The 16,829-nt window shown below is 47.9% G+C and overlaps 1 protein-coding gene across 2 annotated transcripts in view; it reads left to right on the top strand.

The window, feature by feature from the left end:
* The window catches only part of Vps35l (VPS35 endosomal protein sorting factor like), a 106,612-nt gene that overhangs the window by 16,010 nt on the left and 73,773 nt on the right, over positions 1-16,829 (top strand). For both annotated transcript variants that reach the window (XM_005351057.2, XM_026781443.1), the window contains exons 8-12: positions 2,694-2,778; positions 7,618-7,677; positions 14,219-14,315; positions 15,100-15,147; positions 16,563-16,656. In XM_005351057.2, coding sequence (XP_005351114.1) covers positions 2,694-2,778; positions 7,618-7,677; positions 14,219-14,315; positions 15,100-15,147; positions 16,563-16,656 — 384 coding nt within the window. The remainder of the gene's footprint in view (positions 1-2,693; positions 2,779-7,617; positions 7,678-14,218; positions 14,316-15,099; positions 15,148-16,562; positions 16,657-16,829) is intronic.

Below are 16,829 nucleotides of genomic sequence, written 5' to 3' on the forward strand. Positions count from 1 at the left end.
TGGAGGAGGTCCGGGGATGTCATAGTTCCTAGGAACCATGGGGTGTGGACTGTAAACAGTGTCTGGGATTTGGAGTTGTTTGTGTTTGGGTCCCCCCACCCTTTTGAGCCCTATAATCTCCAGGAGCGCTTGTTTAAGTTGGGAACTTAAATGGCTGTGAAGATCACAAAGACAGCAGGAGCTGGAATCCCGTGTGCGTCCAGATGCCACACTGGTGTCAGGATCCTTGTTTCAACAGCTCACATCTCCCTGCCCTTGAACATCTGGGCCGTGAGAGGGTTTCCACAGATCTGACATGTTGCTTATGTGTAGGCGTGCTATGTAGAGGAGAAACTTGGCCAGTTTTACAGTTTAGATGCTGGAGGACAGAGCAAGAGTGGAAACACATGCCCAGGGGACTCAGATTGCTGGGTATGTCCTGGCCACCACATGCATGCCCTGCTCGCCAAAAATGCACGTTCATGGATCTTTCCTTAATGTCCAGTTTATTTACTATTTATGAGTATGTGAAAAGTGTGAACATTTGTGCAGGCATAGACATACATACACAGAAGCCTCAGGCAGACTCCAGGTGTCTTACTCTGTCATTGTCTTACTATTCTGATATTTTCAAGACAAGTTTTCTTATCTAGCCCTGGCTGTCTGGGAACTCACTTTGTAGACCAGGCTGGCCTTGAACTCAGAGATTCACCTGCCTCTGCCAGTGCTGGGGTAAAAGGCTTGGGCCACCACTTCCAGCTTTCTATCTTGTTCATAGTTTTAGGGGTCTCTCACTGAACCTGAAGCTCACAGTTTTAGCTAAACTGGCTGTCAGTGAGCTGGCAGAATCTGTCTGTCCCCACTTCACAAAGCTGGGGCTATAGACATGGGTGACCATGTCTGGTCTTCTCTGTGGGTCTGAGAGGTTTGTGCTCAGGTTCTTAGGCTTGGGCAGCAAGCCCAATACCACTGCCATCTCTCGAGGCCCTGCGTTATTTGTTTTTAGGTATGAGTTTTTCTGACTGAGAACCCACCAGAGGGCTGATAAGACACAGGAAAGCTCGTGGCTTCCCTACATTGGCTTTGAATTTATATCAACTTGAGGGCATTACATCTAATTCTTTTAAGGAGGAAGACCAGCTCCAGGAGATAGGATATCCTAACTGGCTTCCATAGGCAATTGCACATACATGGTATGTGCGCACACACACCCAATAAAAATAAAAAGGGAGCCGGAGAGATGGCTCACTGGCTAAGAGCACTGGCTGCTTTTTAGAGGACCTAAGTTTGGTTCCCAGCACTCATGTCAGGCAGTTCACACCTGTATCTATCTTTACTTCCAGGGGACCCATCACGCTCTTCTGGCCTCTGTTCATGTGTGGCATACTCTCACACAGATGCACACATAAAATGAAATAAAGAGAAAGCCTTTTCTAGCTATAAAGGGTGTCTTTTCTCGGTCCTGTGGCTCCAGTCTTCTCAAGCATCCTGAACATGTCAGTGATCCTGTGACCTGCAGGAGAATAGGATTATAGGGCGCTGCTGGGCCAAGATGCAGCCAGCATCAACAGTCAGAATTCCAGAGAAACACAGTCTCTGGAGGTTTGCCTTGGTCCCTTTATGAAAAAGTTTAAGTGGAGTATGTGTGTGTAAGAATCATTGACATAATGTTAAGGAGCCATGGGGACTTGTTTGTGAGGCTATTTCAAGAGACCATGTGGATCACTCCCATGGCGACATAAGCCCAGGGAAGCCAGGCTGGAAAGTTAGTATAGGATTGGTCGTGTGAGGGTACGGCGGGATGGAGAGATGAAGCCTGGTCCTGGTTCAACAGATAAGGAGGATCCTCCTAGAAAAGTCTTCCTCAGTCTTGAACCTGTGACTTTCTCAGAGTCAAGCTTTCCAGAATTTTCTATCAGATACTTTGTAAGCACTCTGGTTGCTTTTGTCAAAAGTAGTGGTACGTCTGGGGGATGGCTCACAGGGCAAGAGCACTTGCCATGCAGATGAGAGGACTTGAGTCCCCAGCACCATGAAAAAAACTGGGCATGGCAGGACTTGCCTGTAATGCTAGCACTGAGGGGTAGAGACAGGCAGAGTCTAGGAGATCAATGGACAGCAAGCCAGCCCAACTGAAACCAATAGCTCTGGCTCAGTGGGAGACCTTGTCTCAAGGAAATATTGTGGTGAGCAATAGAGAAGGACACTTGACGTCTTCCTTAGACTTCCATAGGCACACATGGATGTGTGTCTGCATGTACACAGGCATACCACACACAAACACACACAAAAAAGTACAGGTGCAGCTAGAGAGATGGCTCAGCATTTAAGGGCATTGGCTGCTCTTCCAGAGGATGGGGCTTTGATTTCCAGTATCTGCACGGTGTTTCACAACCATCTGTAAAGCCAGTTCCAGGGAATCTGACACCCCTCTTCTGACCTCTGATGGCACCCAGGTACAAGCATGGTACATATATACACATGCAGGCCAAACACTCAAATATGCATAAAATCTAATAAATAAATAAATAAAGGAAGAGAAGCATGATGGTTTTTCTTAATGATATCCCAATTCCCACTGGAGAGTCTTCCACAGGGTTTGGCAGGCATTGATGTGTTTGCTTGTTTATAGAGGTCATTAGTTTTCCATACCTAGAGGTTTTCCCCCAAGCCAGGCACACCAGAGTGAATGGCCTCTCCTGTTCTCTCTCTAGTGTTCAAAGTTGCTGTCAGACACGAGCGTTATTCAGTTCTATCCAAGCAAATTTGTCCTTATCACCGACATCCTTGATACGTTCGGTAAGTACCAGAGCTATCATGTATCTCGGAAATAGGTTTGTTTTGTTGGAAAGTGACTGTAAGTGGTGCTTATGTTGCGTTCTGCTGGGGCTGTAGTAGGCTGGCAAGTCACGAGGGAGAGTGGACTACTCTGATATTTTTCTCCTGTTTTTAAAGTCAGGTCTAAAGGTGTTTTTTTTTTTTAAATATAGAATAGCATGATACACACACACACACACACATATATAAACAAAGTATCAGGTTCCATTTTTATTTTGATTGACACATGGTAGTTATCCATATTTAAAGGACACAGTGTGGCACTTCAGCACAGGGTTACCCTGTGTGATAATCAGGGTCGTTGGCATGTATGTCCATTGCCTCAGATCTCGGTCACTTCCTTTTGTGAACACTCACAATGCTCTGTGTTAGCAATCTGAAATATTTAGTTAATTGCCGGGTTATTTGTGTCCTGTACATTAGAAGTCATTCCTTCCTGCCCATTGCACTGGGTGCTCTGTACTAAAACCAGAATGTTCTCTTTTCTCATCTTCACATAGGCCAGTAAAGTGATTGATGACGTAGGCAGGTCAGCAGAACATGTCCTGGCTATGCTCAGGTCCGTTGCCCCCTTGAGGGCCCCTGAAACTTGCGTGGATAGGAACTGTGTGTTCGTCAGGAGTCTGTTACCATAGCAAGGTGCTTAGGACAGTCAGCTGCTGAGGAAGAGGGGGTTACTTGGGCTTCACAGTTTCAGAGTGTCCACTTATGATCTGGACCTGCAGCAAGGCGGCGCATCTTGAGGAATGTGTGACATCAATATCCACTCATTCATGGCCAAGAAGCAGAAGGGCTGGAGCCTCTCACTGTCTTCAAGGGCACCTGCTCTAGGTGGCTTAAATACTTGCCCCGAGGCTCCACCTCTTAAGGGGCTTCACCTCCCAAGAACACTGCTGGAGCCCACACGTTCCACGCATGGGCCTTGGAGAGACATTGAAGATCTGAACCCTAGCAAGAGCTCAGCCTGTCTTCGCAGTCCCCGCACCCCCTGCCCTGGAGTGTGTCTATCTCAGGAACTGGCGCTGCCATACAGCTGCTTTCCTCAGCTGGACCCTCGCTGTGTTCATCTGCATGCATCTCTGAAGCTCTCCCCAGCTTGCCCATTTTCCTGTCTTCAGTTGCCACAACCCCGTCTTGCCTGGATGGCAGTCGTAGTGCCTCTGATGTCTTCCTTTGTGGATTGTCGGGATTACCCTGGTCACATTCCTCATGCTGTAGACAGACATTTTCCACAACTTAGTGTAAAGTTCTGGATGGAGAAACTATTCTGAAGGAAGGCCCAGGAGCCCGTGGGCTTGGCGCGCAGCAGTGGATGGTTGAGCTGAAACAGTTTCTCTGAACCAGACCACAGCGCTCCAGGCTAGCCATGCAGTGTGGAGACGCCCCGAAGGAACTCACAGATGCTTCCTTCTGAGAGCTGGTGGTCAGATGGAGGCATTCACCCGCTTACCAAGAGGGCTCCGTGGGCTTACAGCACAGCAGGTCTTGCCTGTAATCCTTAAAGATCCGATGTGTAAAAAAACAGCACCAGCCAGATAGCAAGTCTGTCCAGAAAATCAGTGACCCGAGTCCTCTCTAAAACAGGTCCGAAATCTTCATCTTCCAGCCTTCTGAGGATCAGGAGCGGCTTTTGCTGGATCTAGGGACTCAGTGTCATGGAGATTCTGTGTTTTTCAGGTCCTTTCTGTTGGGGTGACTTCCTTCTCAAGATTCCCACGGTGTTCTCTGCGCCCACCAGCTTTACTGCTGTTGGATGCCAAGTCAGGAGAGACTGTTTTGTCCCAGCAGCCCAGCAAAGGTCTTTGAATTCTACCTCACTGGCCTGGCTGGGTCACGCCATTATATCTGGCAATGAAAGGGGCTAACTGCTGAGGCCTGGGTCAGTCACCCTCAAACGTGTGCTGCTGCCCAAAGAAAGAGGAGTGGGCCCTGGTCACGTTTGGTGCTTAGAAGCCTCCAGTTTTTTAAAAAAGTAGAGCCTGGCCTTGCCTGGATACGGATCCCGAGTTCTGCGGTCAGTCTTGTCATGTGCTGTCCTAACCATCCTGCCTCTTGGCCGTCAGCATGATCGACCAAGGCCTGGAGGAGCATCTTGCAGTGCGGGGCCACAGGGCACTCGGCCCAAGCATCTGGAGGTGCATGGAAAGGTAGAAGCGTGCTTTGGTTGGCATCTTGGAAGAGACCACAGGCATAGGTCGGCTACTGGCCACTCCGTCAGAGTCACGTGTTTTCATTCCATTTCTACCTGTGGATGGTGCATAGGAGACACCCTCAGACTTTGTGGAGAGAACCAGCTGAACGGGTGTGGAAGGAGCTCAGAACAGTTGTCCTCTCCTAAGAGCTACTGGTGGGGCTGTGGTAAATAATTACGGGTAGGCCTGGAGTTCATGCTCGGAAGGTGTTCATTGTCAACACTGTGGTTTTCAGTCTTGGTGTCTTCAACGTGTCGGAAAGTGAGTCAGGAAAAGAGCAAAGGCTTGGGGGAGGCAGCTTAGTGAGGGAGAGCTTTGTTTGTAAACATGAGGACCTGGGTTCAGATCCTGGGAGTCCACATTAAAGATGATGTAGCTAGCTGTGTGTATACCTGCAAACCCATTGCTGTGGGAGGCAGAGGCAGAAAGATCACTGGAGCTTGATGGCTTCCAGCCTAGCTTCAGGTTTGCTGAGAGTCCCTGACTCCAAAGAATAAAGGCAGAGAGTGGTAGAGGGGACCCCCAAATTCCCCTCTGGATATTTGTGCATGGATATACAATGCATTCATGTGCCACGCTTGCACACACGTGTGCACTCACACACATGCACATGCATACAAAATAAACTCAACCTAAGATTATTATTTCTTGAAGCAGTTCCAGTACCTGAACAAAAGAGAAACACCGGTGTGAGGTTGGAATATTAAAAGCGGTTGTATTTTCTGAAGGCTGGTTCTGAGAGGAGCAAGCTTTCGTGTAGGAAGTAAAGGAGTTTGTACTGGTCTGTTCCTCAGTGTGTGCAGGGACAAATGGTGCTTCTGTCCAGTGTGACCTGATGGCATCCCTGTGTCAGGGAGGGAGTATCTCTCTCCACCTATGTGGCCCTGGGTTATGAAGCACAGAAAGGAACAGAGTGGGGGTGGGGGATGGGGGCACTGGCATTGGAGCCCATTCTCTGAGCCTTCCAGAGCTTGCAGTGTGTGTGTTGGGGGTTGCGAGTTCCAAGCCGGGTTTCTCACCTTGACTGTACACCGACATCCCCAGGCTCTCACAGTTACTCCCATTTCTGTGGGAGCCTCTGGGGATGGATAGAGACATCATATTGGATGGGATCTTCAGGAGCCCCAGGAGCTCTGCCTCTATGCTGGGTCTGAGAAGTACCAGTTTAGGGGACATGGGTCGTTGGTCACCATTTCAAGATATTCTGTCCGTTAGTGTCTCTCATATGTAAGTGCATGTGTAAGGATTTCCCAGTGATGTGGTTCAAAGTCCACATTCTAGTCACATTCCCTAAATCTTTGTCCCCTGAAACTCTGAGATGGGCCCAGGCCTGTGCATTCCCAGGGGCTTCAGGCATGCAGTTAGTCTGCTTTGAGAAGCTCCTGGATGGGACCTCAGAGCCTGGCTGCAGCCTCCTCTGCACCCTGACACTGTCATTTCTAAACAGCATCACTGGGCCACATGTTCTCTGAATAGATGGGATGCTGTAGCTCTCCCATCTTGTTCCATGTACAGACACCGCCCTGAATAAGGGGGTCACGAAAAGAGAAAAGAAAGACTTTTCAACTGGAGGTGACTTGGGAGCGCTTTGACTTGTGCTTCACGAATGTCAGTAGCAATTTCCTCAACAACATGTACAGGATAAATAAAGCTGCATCAGCTTTGGCATCTAGCCTACCCTCCTAGCTTTGACAACTAGAGTATTTATTTCTTCATTTCATCCCTAAGAGAAGCTCTCGTGTAGTCCAGGCTGACCTCAGACTCACTCCACAGCCAGTGACCTTGAACTTCTGATCCTCCTGCCTCCTACCAAATACTGAGACTCCAAGTATGTTGCAACATGCCCAGTTTATGATGGGGATTTGAACTCAGGGCTAGGGAAGACTCTGGCTACTGGTGTGCCACAGTAAGTCAAGTAAGTTGATAAAAACTTAAAATGTCCATCCTGAGTACCACTATACACTGGCCAAGTACTGTATGTACTTGCTTCTGCCTCAAAGAACCTCAGGTTTGGATGCCTCCAGGCACTGGGCTGATGCACTGCTCAGGAGGGGCAAGGTGGGCTATGGCATCTCAGAAGTGAGGTACGCATTGTCTCCAGCAGCGTGGTAGCTGCGGTGCCAAGGGCACATTTCAGACAATTTTGAGTGAAGAAGCCAGTCTTTCACATGAATTCACTGAATTTGCCTAGAATAATTAAGTTTATAAAATACTACAGAGTTTTATGGCCCTCAAGGTGTGGGTCCAATCTACATTCCCTGATCTCCTTGACTGCTGACTTCTATCTGGCCACAGTCCGCTTATTTGCATCTGATCCCTAAAGCAGGCATGGGTGGAGCTAGAGTCCAGTATAGAGAACTTTCTGTTGAGTGTATGAGGACACCCTGGGCTGCTTTCCAGATTGTTTTCTCTTTTAATTAAACAAACAAACAAAACAAACATTCCAAAGCACAAGAACTAAAGATATGTGCTGCCACTAGGTGGCAGTATACCCTCATGAGCTAATGCCTGCTGCCAGGCTCCATTTTCAGGTCCCTAATTAGCAACACTTATTTAGTGTTTGCTCCTGTGGTGTGTGATGTCAATACCATATGTCTTTTTCTCCTAGGAAAGCTGGTCTACGAGCGCATCTACTCAATGTGTGTGGACAACCGAAGCGCCTTGCCAGGTAATGCTACGCTTCCTGGGTTCTGGGCACCAAGCTGCCCCGAATCACAATTAGACGGTTTTAATCAAGTCAGGATTTATTGAAAACGGATAAGGTTTTTAATTTTAGTGTGTTGAAAGAACCGTGTTTGAAGTCTCATTGTCTCAGCCCTCCAAAGCCATCAGAAGGTTTGCAAACAGGCGAGTCATTGGAAATGCAGAGTGGCAAGGGGTGGGATTAGACCCGCACCCACCAGCTTCGTCTTCTGTTGCTCAGCACCATGCCTCCATCTCCTGCGTGCCTTTCTTTCCAAGAAGTAAATTGCTTAAATAAAAAACTGTGTATGCACGAAAGAATGTCAAGTAAATCAATAGCAGCAGCTGCCTGACTCCTCAGTCTGTATATAAATGACATTGACGTTAAACTTATAGCCAATCAATTGTAGAGTCCCAGGAGGTTCTCCTGGGACAGGTGGATGGTGGACTTCTGTTGTCATGTGAGCGACTGCGAGGATGTGTTCAGATGCAGCGTCTTCAGCTGCAGCTTCCCTGCCTTTTCCCTCGTTAGCGCCCAAGCTTCACTGCAGGAAACCTGCCATTCACACCAGCTGGAGCAGCAGCTTGGGCTGTTGTCTCAGCTCTCCCTGCTCCTGGTAGTTGTTCTTGCAGTAGTGACAGTAGTGACAGTAACCCATAATTTGACCTGTACCCTTCTTGCTTCTCTTCCCCACTCCCTTTTTTTTATCCCCTCTTCTCTTTTCTCTCCCTGACCCTCTTTTTTGTCTATCTATCCAAATAGCGTTCATCTACCTTCCCACCTATCCTGTGTTCAATCCCTGTCCCCTGCCCATCCATTTACCTCCACCTCCATCTACTACCCATCCATCCATCCATCCACCTGTCAATTTACCTACCGTCTTTCTTTTTTTAAAAAAAAAATTATTTATTTAACTTTTTTTTATGTGCATTGGTGTGAAGGTGTCAGATCACCTGGAACTGGAGTTATAGACAGTTTTGAGCTGCCATGTGGGTGCTGGGAATTGAACCCAGGTCCTCTGGAAAAGCAGCCAAGTCCTCTTAACTGCTGAGCCATCTCTCTAGTCCGTCACCCCCTTCCACTGTCTTCTTAAAACTCTTTAATGTGAACATTTCTCAGAAAGAAGCATAGCTGTATACAGCTTTAAGTCTACATGAGATCTTAGGAGCTACCTGGTCTCATCATAGAAGGACAAGCCTATTGCGGCCGAGGCAGAGGTCTGCCTGCATTGTCTGGTCCAGTGGTCCCCAGCCCCTTGCTGCTCTTGAGTACCTGAGATGTGACTGGCAAACTGAAATGAGTTCTGAGTGTAAGAAGAAATGACAGTAGATAGCCCGATGTGGAGATACGTGCCTGGAATTCAGCATGTACCAGCACTCAGGACGCCGAGGCAGAAGGACTGTGAGTTCAAAGTTAGCCTGGGCTACACAAGTAATCCTGTCTCTAAGCCCCAAGAACTTAAGATATAGCTCAGTAGTAGAGTGCTTACCTAACATACACAAGACGTCATCCTCAGCGCTGCGGACAGGGTCAGAAAGAAAGAAACGGCAAAAGGCACTGGATTATAAAACTTAATTCGTATAAAGGCTCTACAAGCCCCTGGTAGTTTTTAGTCTGATCCCGGGTTAAGATGTTTCTCCAGATAAACGGGGCCCCAGCACATCTGTGCAGTCAGCTCTGCCTCTTTTACCCACTGTGGCTCACATGGTATTTCTGTGGCTGGTGCTGCTCTTGTGCCTCCTACCTGCCCCTCACTGTAGTCAGGCTTTTCGTGGCTCCTCCAGGTAAGTTTAGGAGCCTGGGAAAGAACGCAGAGACCATCCTCACGGGAAGACTATCTCTGCTGGCCAGGGATCTGGGAAATCCAAATTTATTTATTGAATGTATACTGACATATGTCACTCACGGACACTTCCCTGTGTTAGGCATGAACATCAAACCTCAGCCGACTGCCAGAATTAAACTCTGATGCTTTTTTCTTTGGCAACAATATGCATGTGTTTCTGTGCTCTGCTTATGTGCTTGAAACCCTTGGAGGCCCAAAGGAGGGCATGAGATCCCCTGGCGCTGGAGTCCTGGGTGGTTGTGAGCTATATCATGTGGGAAACAATCTGGGTTCTTTGCAGGAGCAACGGGTACTCTTGACAGTTAAGCCATCTCTCCAGCCCAACTAGCAGCTTCTTAAAATCCTTTTTTAGGGGGATTTGTAGAGATGGGTCAACCGTCAAGAGTGCTCTTAGAGGACTCCGATTTATTTCCCAGCACCCCACATGGGGTGACTCACAACCTGGTGTAACTGTAGTTCCAGGGCCTCTGATACTGATACCCTCTTTTGGCCTTCCTGGATGCATATGCATGTGTGCTTGCATGTACACACACACACACACACACACACTACATTTAATTCTGCTTGCTTGGTGGTGGTGGTAGTGGTTGTTCTTTAGAGACAGGGTCTCCTGTAGCCCAGGCTTGCCTTAAATACCCTCTAACAGAACTTCTAACCTTGAACTTCTGATTCTCCTGCTTCACCTCCGAAGTACTGGGATCTCGGGTACGGCCACCACCTTTCTGCTTCTTACATAGGTTCATACGCCATCTCTTGAAAACTTTGGAAGATGTCTGGCTAGTGATGTTGCCTGTAGTCCTACCACTCAAGGCTGAGGCAGAATCTAGGTTAGCCTGGGCTAACATATCAAGACTTGTCCCAAATAAACAAGATTGTGTGGCTTACCTGACCCCCAGGGACATTCGGCTTTGCATCCACTGTAGTCATTTTCTGAACAACACGTTAGAGTCAAGTAAGGAAAATCACGAATGGGCCCTACCCAAACACTTCTGGTGCAGCATCGAAGGGTGCTCTCCTTCCCTGAGTATATCAGCTAGCAGTTTTAGCTCAAATAGTTTACTTAATTGAGAGCAGTACAGATCAGGGTGTGTTTTGCTTTTGTTCTGAAGCAGGTCTTGCAGTGTTGCTCAGGCTGACCCAGGCTTTTGTTTTCTTGCAAATTATTTGGTCATATTTTTTTCCTTTCCCTTAAAATCTCCGCTTGGTGTTTTTCTCTGACTCTGAGACCATGAAAGAGGGAGGACAGACTTTGTCCGCCACTGTTGGCTCCTGGGGAATGACTCTTATCTGAAATTGGGAAGGAAGCTTTGAAGTTTGCTCCACAGAATTCTGCCTGGAGACTTCTGTAGGAGGAGAAAGCCGGTGACACGTGCACTCATTCTTTCCATTTGAATCAAGTCCCTCGGCTGCAGGAGCTAATTCTTGAGCTCTTCGCCCTCAGGAGTTCTAACTGTGGTTCAGCTCATGTGAGTCTGGAAAATTCCAGCGTCTTGTAGAGTTATGCCAAGTACACAGCAAGCCAGGCGTGGTGGTTCACCCTGTAACCCCAGTACTCAGGAGGACCGTGGGTCTGGGCTAGCTTGGACTACATGGTAAAACTGTCTCCATTTTAGAAAAGAAGAAGAGGAAAAGGAAGAGAGAGAGATAAGGAAAAAAAAGAAAAAGAAAGAAAGAAAGAATGAAAGAAAGAAAGGAAAAGTGAAGATGAAAAGTACTTGTTACTATGTGTGGTCCCCCTTTACAGCCACACTTCTTTAAAACGGTTTTTCCACGTATTTATTATGTGGAGGGGAGTGTTAACTGCCAGTCACAGATTTAAAGGCAGGAAAAATCTTGAGCATGGCTGAGACATACGGAAGACAACCAGAGCAGACATAATGAGTGGCTGAAGAAAGGCTTTTGGGGGTGAGGAAACACACGTACAGCAGGCACACAGGAAAAGACCCTTTGCTAAGCAGAATGGGCCTCCTTTAGGCCTTGGCATTTAAAGTTCTTGAAGGTCTTCCTGTACTGATTTAGGGCCTGTCAGTTTGAAGAAGGCTATACAACTGTGTAAACCCGTCTCCTGAACCCACTGAACTAGTCCACCAGCAGGGATCCGACCGGCAGGAGAAGCCTTCAAGGCTTTTGACAGGAAGATGAGGACGAAACCTTGGAAGGTCAACCATCCTTGTTACCCAGTTTGGCCCCTCCCCCTGTCTATCTGTCTGCTGAGGAGGCTAACTCCAGCCCCATACTCTACAAGCATATGTGCAGGTTACAGGACAGCTTTGGGAGGCAGTCTTCTTCCTCTGTGCAAGTCCCAGGGATTGAACTCGGGGCATCAAGCTTGGCAGCAAGCGCCTTTTCCCACCGAGCCCTCTCACTGGCCCTCTCTCCCTTCTTAATCCAGCAGGTGTTTAAGGAAGCCATTCACTGAGTGGCTAAGGCTGTGTCCTACACGGGAGACATCCCTGCACTTGGCTGGCTTGTGGTTCCAACCCTGAGAAGCCCCTCTTTCAGATTGTCTCCAGGGCTGACTTTGGCCACGCCAGGATCAACAGAGGCCTAGGTCAATGTGGCGGTGAAGGAGAACTAGACTACTTGGTCTCTGTTCTTTTCCTGAAACATCTGCAAAAGTTCAGAGTCAGAAAATGAGATACTTAAAAAAAGTTGGGGGTGGCAACTTTGCTCTCTGTTATATAGAAGGCTCTTGTGGATTGATTTCCAAATCCTGGATTCCTTCCCTATGTCGCAGCTCCAGTGTGATCTCTGAAGTCTGTCACCCGTGCCTCTCTGCCCCGAGCCTTGGGGGCATTGCCACTGCACTTAGGGAAAACCTGCGAGCTCACTCTGTGCCCGCGTGGTCTGCTGAGGAGGCCTCCTGGGCCCTGACTGGTCTCAGGGTTTTGTGTTCGCTGTTTCTTCTTTCTAGAACGTGTTGCTCTCCTCTCTAAGCATGGCAGCTTCGCTCTGTGATGGTGGGGATGGGGGGGATGTAGCTCAGATACCACCTGTGCAGAAACTGTCCTTGATCTCTTTCCTCCCCCAACCTCCATATGCCTTGTCCGCTCCACTGCCGTTCCCCCATCTTTCCGGTTCTGATTACCTGGTATCCTAGCTTTACCTGGATACTGTTTCCTGTGTATGTGTCTCCACCACTGGTGTGCTTCCGGAGGGCAGGGTCTGCTCTCTGCCCTGTTGACAGCTTAACATTGTTTGTTGTTGGCTCCACGGCCTTTCTGGTGAGCAAATGAAGTATAGGAATCTATTGTTTAGTACTGTTTAGTTTTCTATGCTATGTTAAAGTCTTGTGTAACATGGTCCATTTCTTAATTCTCTTTTGACCTGGAAGTTGTCTATCATTGTATGAGATTGCTGTGTGTGCACATATATGTTTTTATATGTGTATGTGTGTATATGTGTATGTTTGTGTGCATGTGTGTCTCTTTATGTATGTGTGTATTTGTATGTTTGTGTGCGTCTCGTGTATATGTGTATACTTGTATGTATGTATATGTGTATGTATGCATATATATGCTTGTATGCGTATGTTTGTATATATCTGTCTCAGTATGTGTATGTTTGTATGTATCTGTCTCTGTATGTGTATGTTTGTATGTATCTGTCTATGTATATGTTTGTATGTTTGTGTCTATGTATGTGTACACGTGTATACATGTATGTTTGTGTGTATTTTGTGTGTATGTGTATATTTGTAGTATTATGTATGTATGTATGTATGTCTCTGTTTGTATGTATGTGTCTGTATATATGTGTGTGTGTGTGTGTGTGTGTGTCTATGTGTCTATGTGTTTTTTGTATGAACTGTAAGATTTCAACTTTTTCTTTTTGTGTTAGGGTCTTGCTATGTGATCATCCTGCCTTTGTCCCGACTCCTTAGGAAATGTGTGCTATGTCCAGAACTCTGAGTAAACTTGTGTTATTGATGGCAAAGACTGTTTATCAAGATTAGGATTGACTGTGTAGCCAGACAAGGTTAAAGAAGGCAATGGCTGGCAGGCAGCTGGTGACAGGGCCAGGGACTCCGATTCCAGCATTGTCACCCCATCAGGCTGGTGGGAACAGGGGAGGACAAGTCCCTCCTCTTAAGATCTTTCACGGGAATTGTGCTTTTGTTGTGATCGGGGCCCACACTCAGTCACGTGATCATACCTGCAAGAATGGCTGAGTGGCCAGCCCGGAAGTCAGGGAGAGCTCTATTATTAAAGAGAAAAAGAATAGATACTGGAATAAGCTGGCAGTGTGACCCCCGGACACCAGAGTGTCCAACCTGTATTGGCAGCCTGGCCTGGCCTTGACTTACCTTCAGGTCTGACTTTTAACATTTAGGGTAAAAGCATTGTTCACATTTCCTGATATGACACCAGGTGCCAGGTGGATCCATGATCCTTCAGCTGTTGCCACAGTGACTGCTGTGCACATCAAGGACCTCTGGTTCATCAGTGTGTGGTGGCTAAGAATAAGGAGCCACGCTGCCCTGCCTTATATTCATGCTCTCATAGGCTTGCTGTGTGTCCTGGGCAAGTCACTGAACTTCTCTTTCACCCCAGTGCTTGGAGGCAGGCAGATATCTGTGAGCTCCAAGCCAGCCGGGTGACATTGTGAGACCCTGTCTCCAACAAAACAACTGAAACAACCCAGGGTTTGGGGACCAACACAGATGGTTTTGCATTGCAGATCACTTTTCCCCAGAGAACGTGAACGACACAGCCAAGGAAACATGCCTGAATTGGTTTTTCAAGATTGCTTCCATCCGGGAACTCATTCCGAGATTGTATCCTTTTCTTGTCCTGTTTTAATGGCCGGTGGGAAGAGTGGTGCTGGTATCAGCAGCCGGGGGATGGGCTGCCCAGAAGTTCCCGCTGACACCTGGTTCTGTCGTGGTCAGTAGCTACACTGGAGAGGGCCTTGCTTGGAATCCCTCTCCATCTTGATAGTTTTCTTGTTTGTTACTTTGAATACGATGCATGAGTCAGGCTTTTGTTCTTTTGAGCAACATTCCCATGTTAAGAAGTCTCATTTTTTAAAAAAAAATTAATTTGGTTTTAAACGGGGGAAAAGTGGGGTTGGAAAACCCCCGAAGCCAAAAGCAATGGGTCAACTGGAACCGAAGTTAAAAGTGGTTGTGAGTCACCCTGATGATGCAGGTCCTCCGGCTTGGTGGCAACCCGATGAGCCATCTCGAGGGTCCAGGTCCTGCTCTTCTTCATCAGTACCCCAGTACTGAAGCATGGGGACATTGACCTACACACACTGTTTCTTAGTTATCTCAGGTCTATGCTTCCCATGGGGCTTTGATTGGAAGGCTTAAAACTCACTTTAAATCTCCCCAGAGCCAGGAGCCAACAGGCAACATTTCCCCAAACTTAAACAAGCGAGGAACTTGGAGGACCCTGTAGAGAACACAGCAGCTGCCTATCAGTTCTCTCCATGGCCACGGGCCATGATGTCCTTCTCCTGCCTAACTTACTGGTCTTTGTTTCCTTCTGGAGTAGCCTTTGTCTGGCAGGGAACAGGCCATCCTGGACCATGTCTTCCTTAACGGAACGTTTCTGTAGTTACGTGGAAGCATCCATCCTGAAGTGTAACAAATTCCTCTCCAAAACGTAAGGCCCTTCTTCATCTGGGGCTGTAGGATTTCTGTTCAAAGACACAAGCCCACGATAGCGGTGTGACAGTAGCAATTGTCATTGAGTTTGTGGCGTGTGATCCTGTGCTGATTCCCCATGTATTTTCCCATTTACATGGAAACTTAATGAAGTGGAGATGACATTTTAGTCCCTATATGATGAACAGAGAGGGAAAGTCAGGTGCGGGGGTGGGGCGGTGTGTAGCCTGCAGGAGGTCAGTTCCCTGGGATCTGGCCATGGGTCTCCAGTAAGTTATTTACACCCTGAGCCTCAGTCCCCTTTGCTGAGCACGGACCTATTGAGAAGTGTGGGTCCTGACTATATACACAGCACTGGGTGCCTGCACCTTGCTATGTAGGCTGCCACTGTTGGCGATCATGGTAAAGATCACGGTGGAAGCAGGAGCCTTTGCTCCTGGGGCTGAGGCAGCGGGGCTGAGGCAGCATGCAAAGGGATTCTGAGCCATTTGCATGCCCTGAGGAAGCCAGTGGCATTTAGAGTCATGCCTGGCACCTGTGTCACAAGCTCATAAGGGCAGCCAGGGACTTCCCACAGAGAACTGTTTAATTTGGAGCTATGGGTGACTGGCATGGTTTATAGGTACTGAAGAAATAGTTATTTTTGCCTCCCCACTTGGGCGAGGATCGTGTCTAAGAGGGAAGACCTGTGTCACAGGCATGAATCTTAGGTCACATTGATGGGGTTTGAGGTGGCCGTTTGCTGCCAGCCTGAGGTGGTAGGAAGAGATGGGACATAGGACACTGATCCAGGACCCAACAGTGATCCGTATAGATCTATATAGAACAGTGCTTCTCAACATCTTCATGCTGTGACCCTTTAATACAGTTCCTCATGTTGTGGTGACCCCCTAACCATAAAAATATTTTTGTTGCTACTGTGTAATTCTAATTTTGCTACAGTTATGAATCATAAGGTAATTATCTGATATACAGTACATTTGATATGTGACCTCTGTGAAAGGGTCATTTGACCCCCAAAGGGGTTGTGACCCACAGGTTGAGAACCACTGATATAAAAGATCAGAAGGCTGGCAATTGATGGAAAGTCACGTGAGGGATAAAACTTACAATTTATAAAGTGGGGCTTGGGTAGGCAGCTCAAACCTGCGGTCCCGCCACTAGGGCAGGAGAATTGAGGCATTGAGTCTAGTCTCCAACACACCAAAATAAATGAATTCAAATAACTCTGACCTCAGACAGGAGTGTGTGTGGGGAGCATCAGTAAGTTGTCCCCACAGACTAGTCACACGGAACTGAAGCTTTGACCTTGCTTCTTCCAGGAGTGTTTTCCTCCCCTGCACAGAGGAGAATGGAAGTGGAGAACAGCAGGTCCTCCCATGAGGTGTAACTCTGCCCTTCTTTCTCCCACAGGGGGATTTCAGAGTGCCTGCCCCGACTGACGAGCATGATCAGAGGGATCGGGGACCCACTCGTGTCCGTGTACGCCCGGGCCTATCTGTGTCGGGTATGCTGAGCTCGCAGAGCTGACTCTGCCTCCTTAGCAGTTCTTTCTCCAGCTCCTTCTGCTCTGTTAGCTGCGGGCTGGAGGACACGGTCCTCACAGAGAGGAGGGAGAGCTGCGGGGTGGAGGACACGGTCCTCACAGAGAGGAGGGAGAGCTGCGGGGTGGAGGACACG

This window comes from Microtus ochrogaster, chromosome 8, assembly GCF_000317375.1.
Source record: "Microtus ochrogaster isolate Prairie Vole_2 chromosome 8, MicOch1.0, whole genome shotgun sequence".
NCBI classification, from domain to species: Eukaryota; Metazoa; Chordata; class Mammalia; order Rodentia; family Cricetidae; genus Microtus; species Microtus ochrogaster.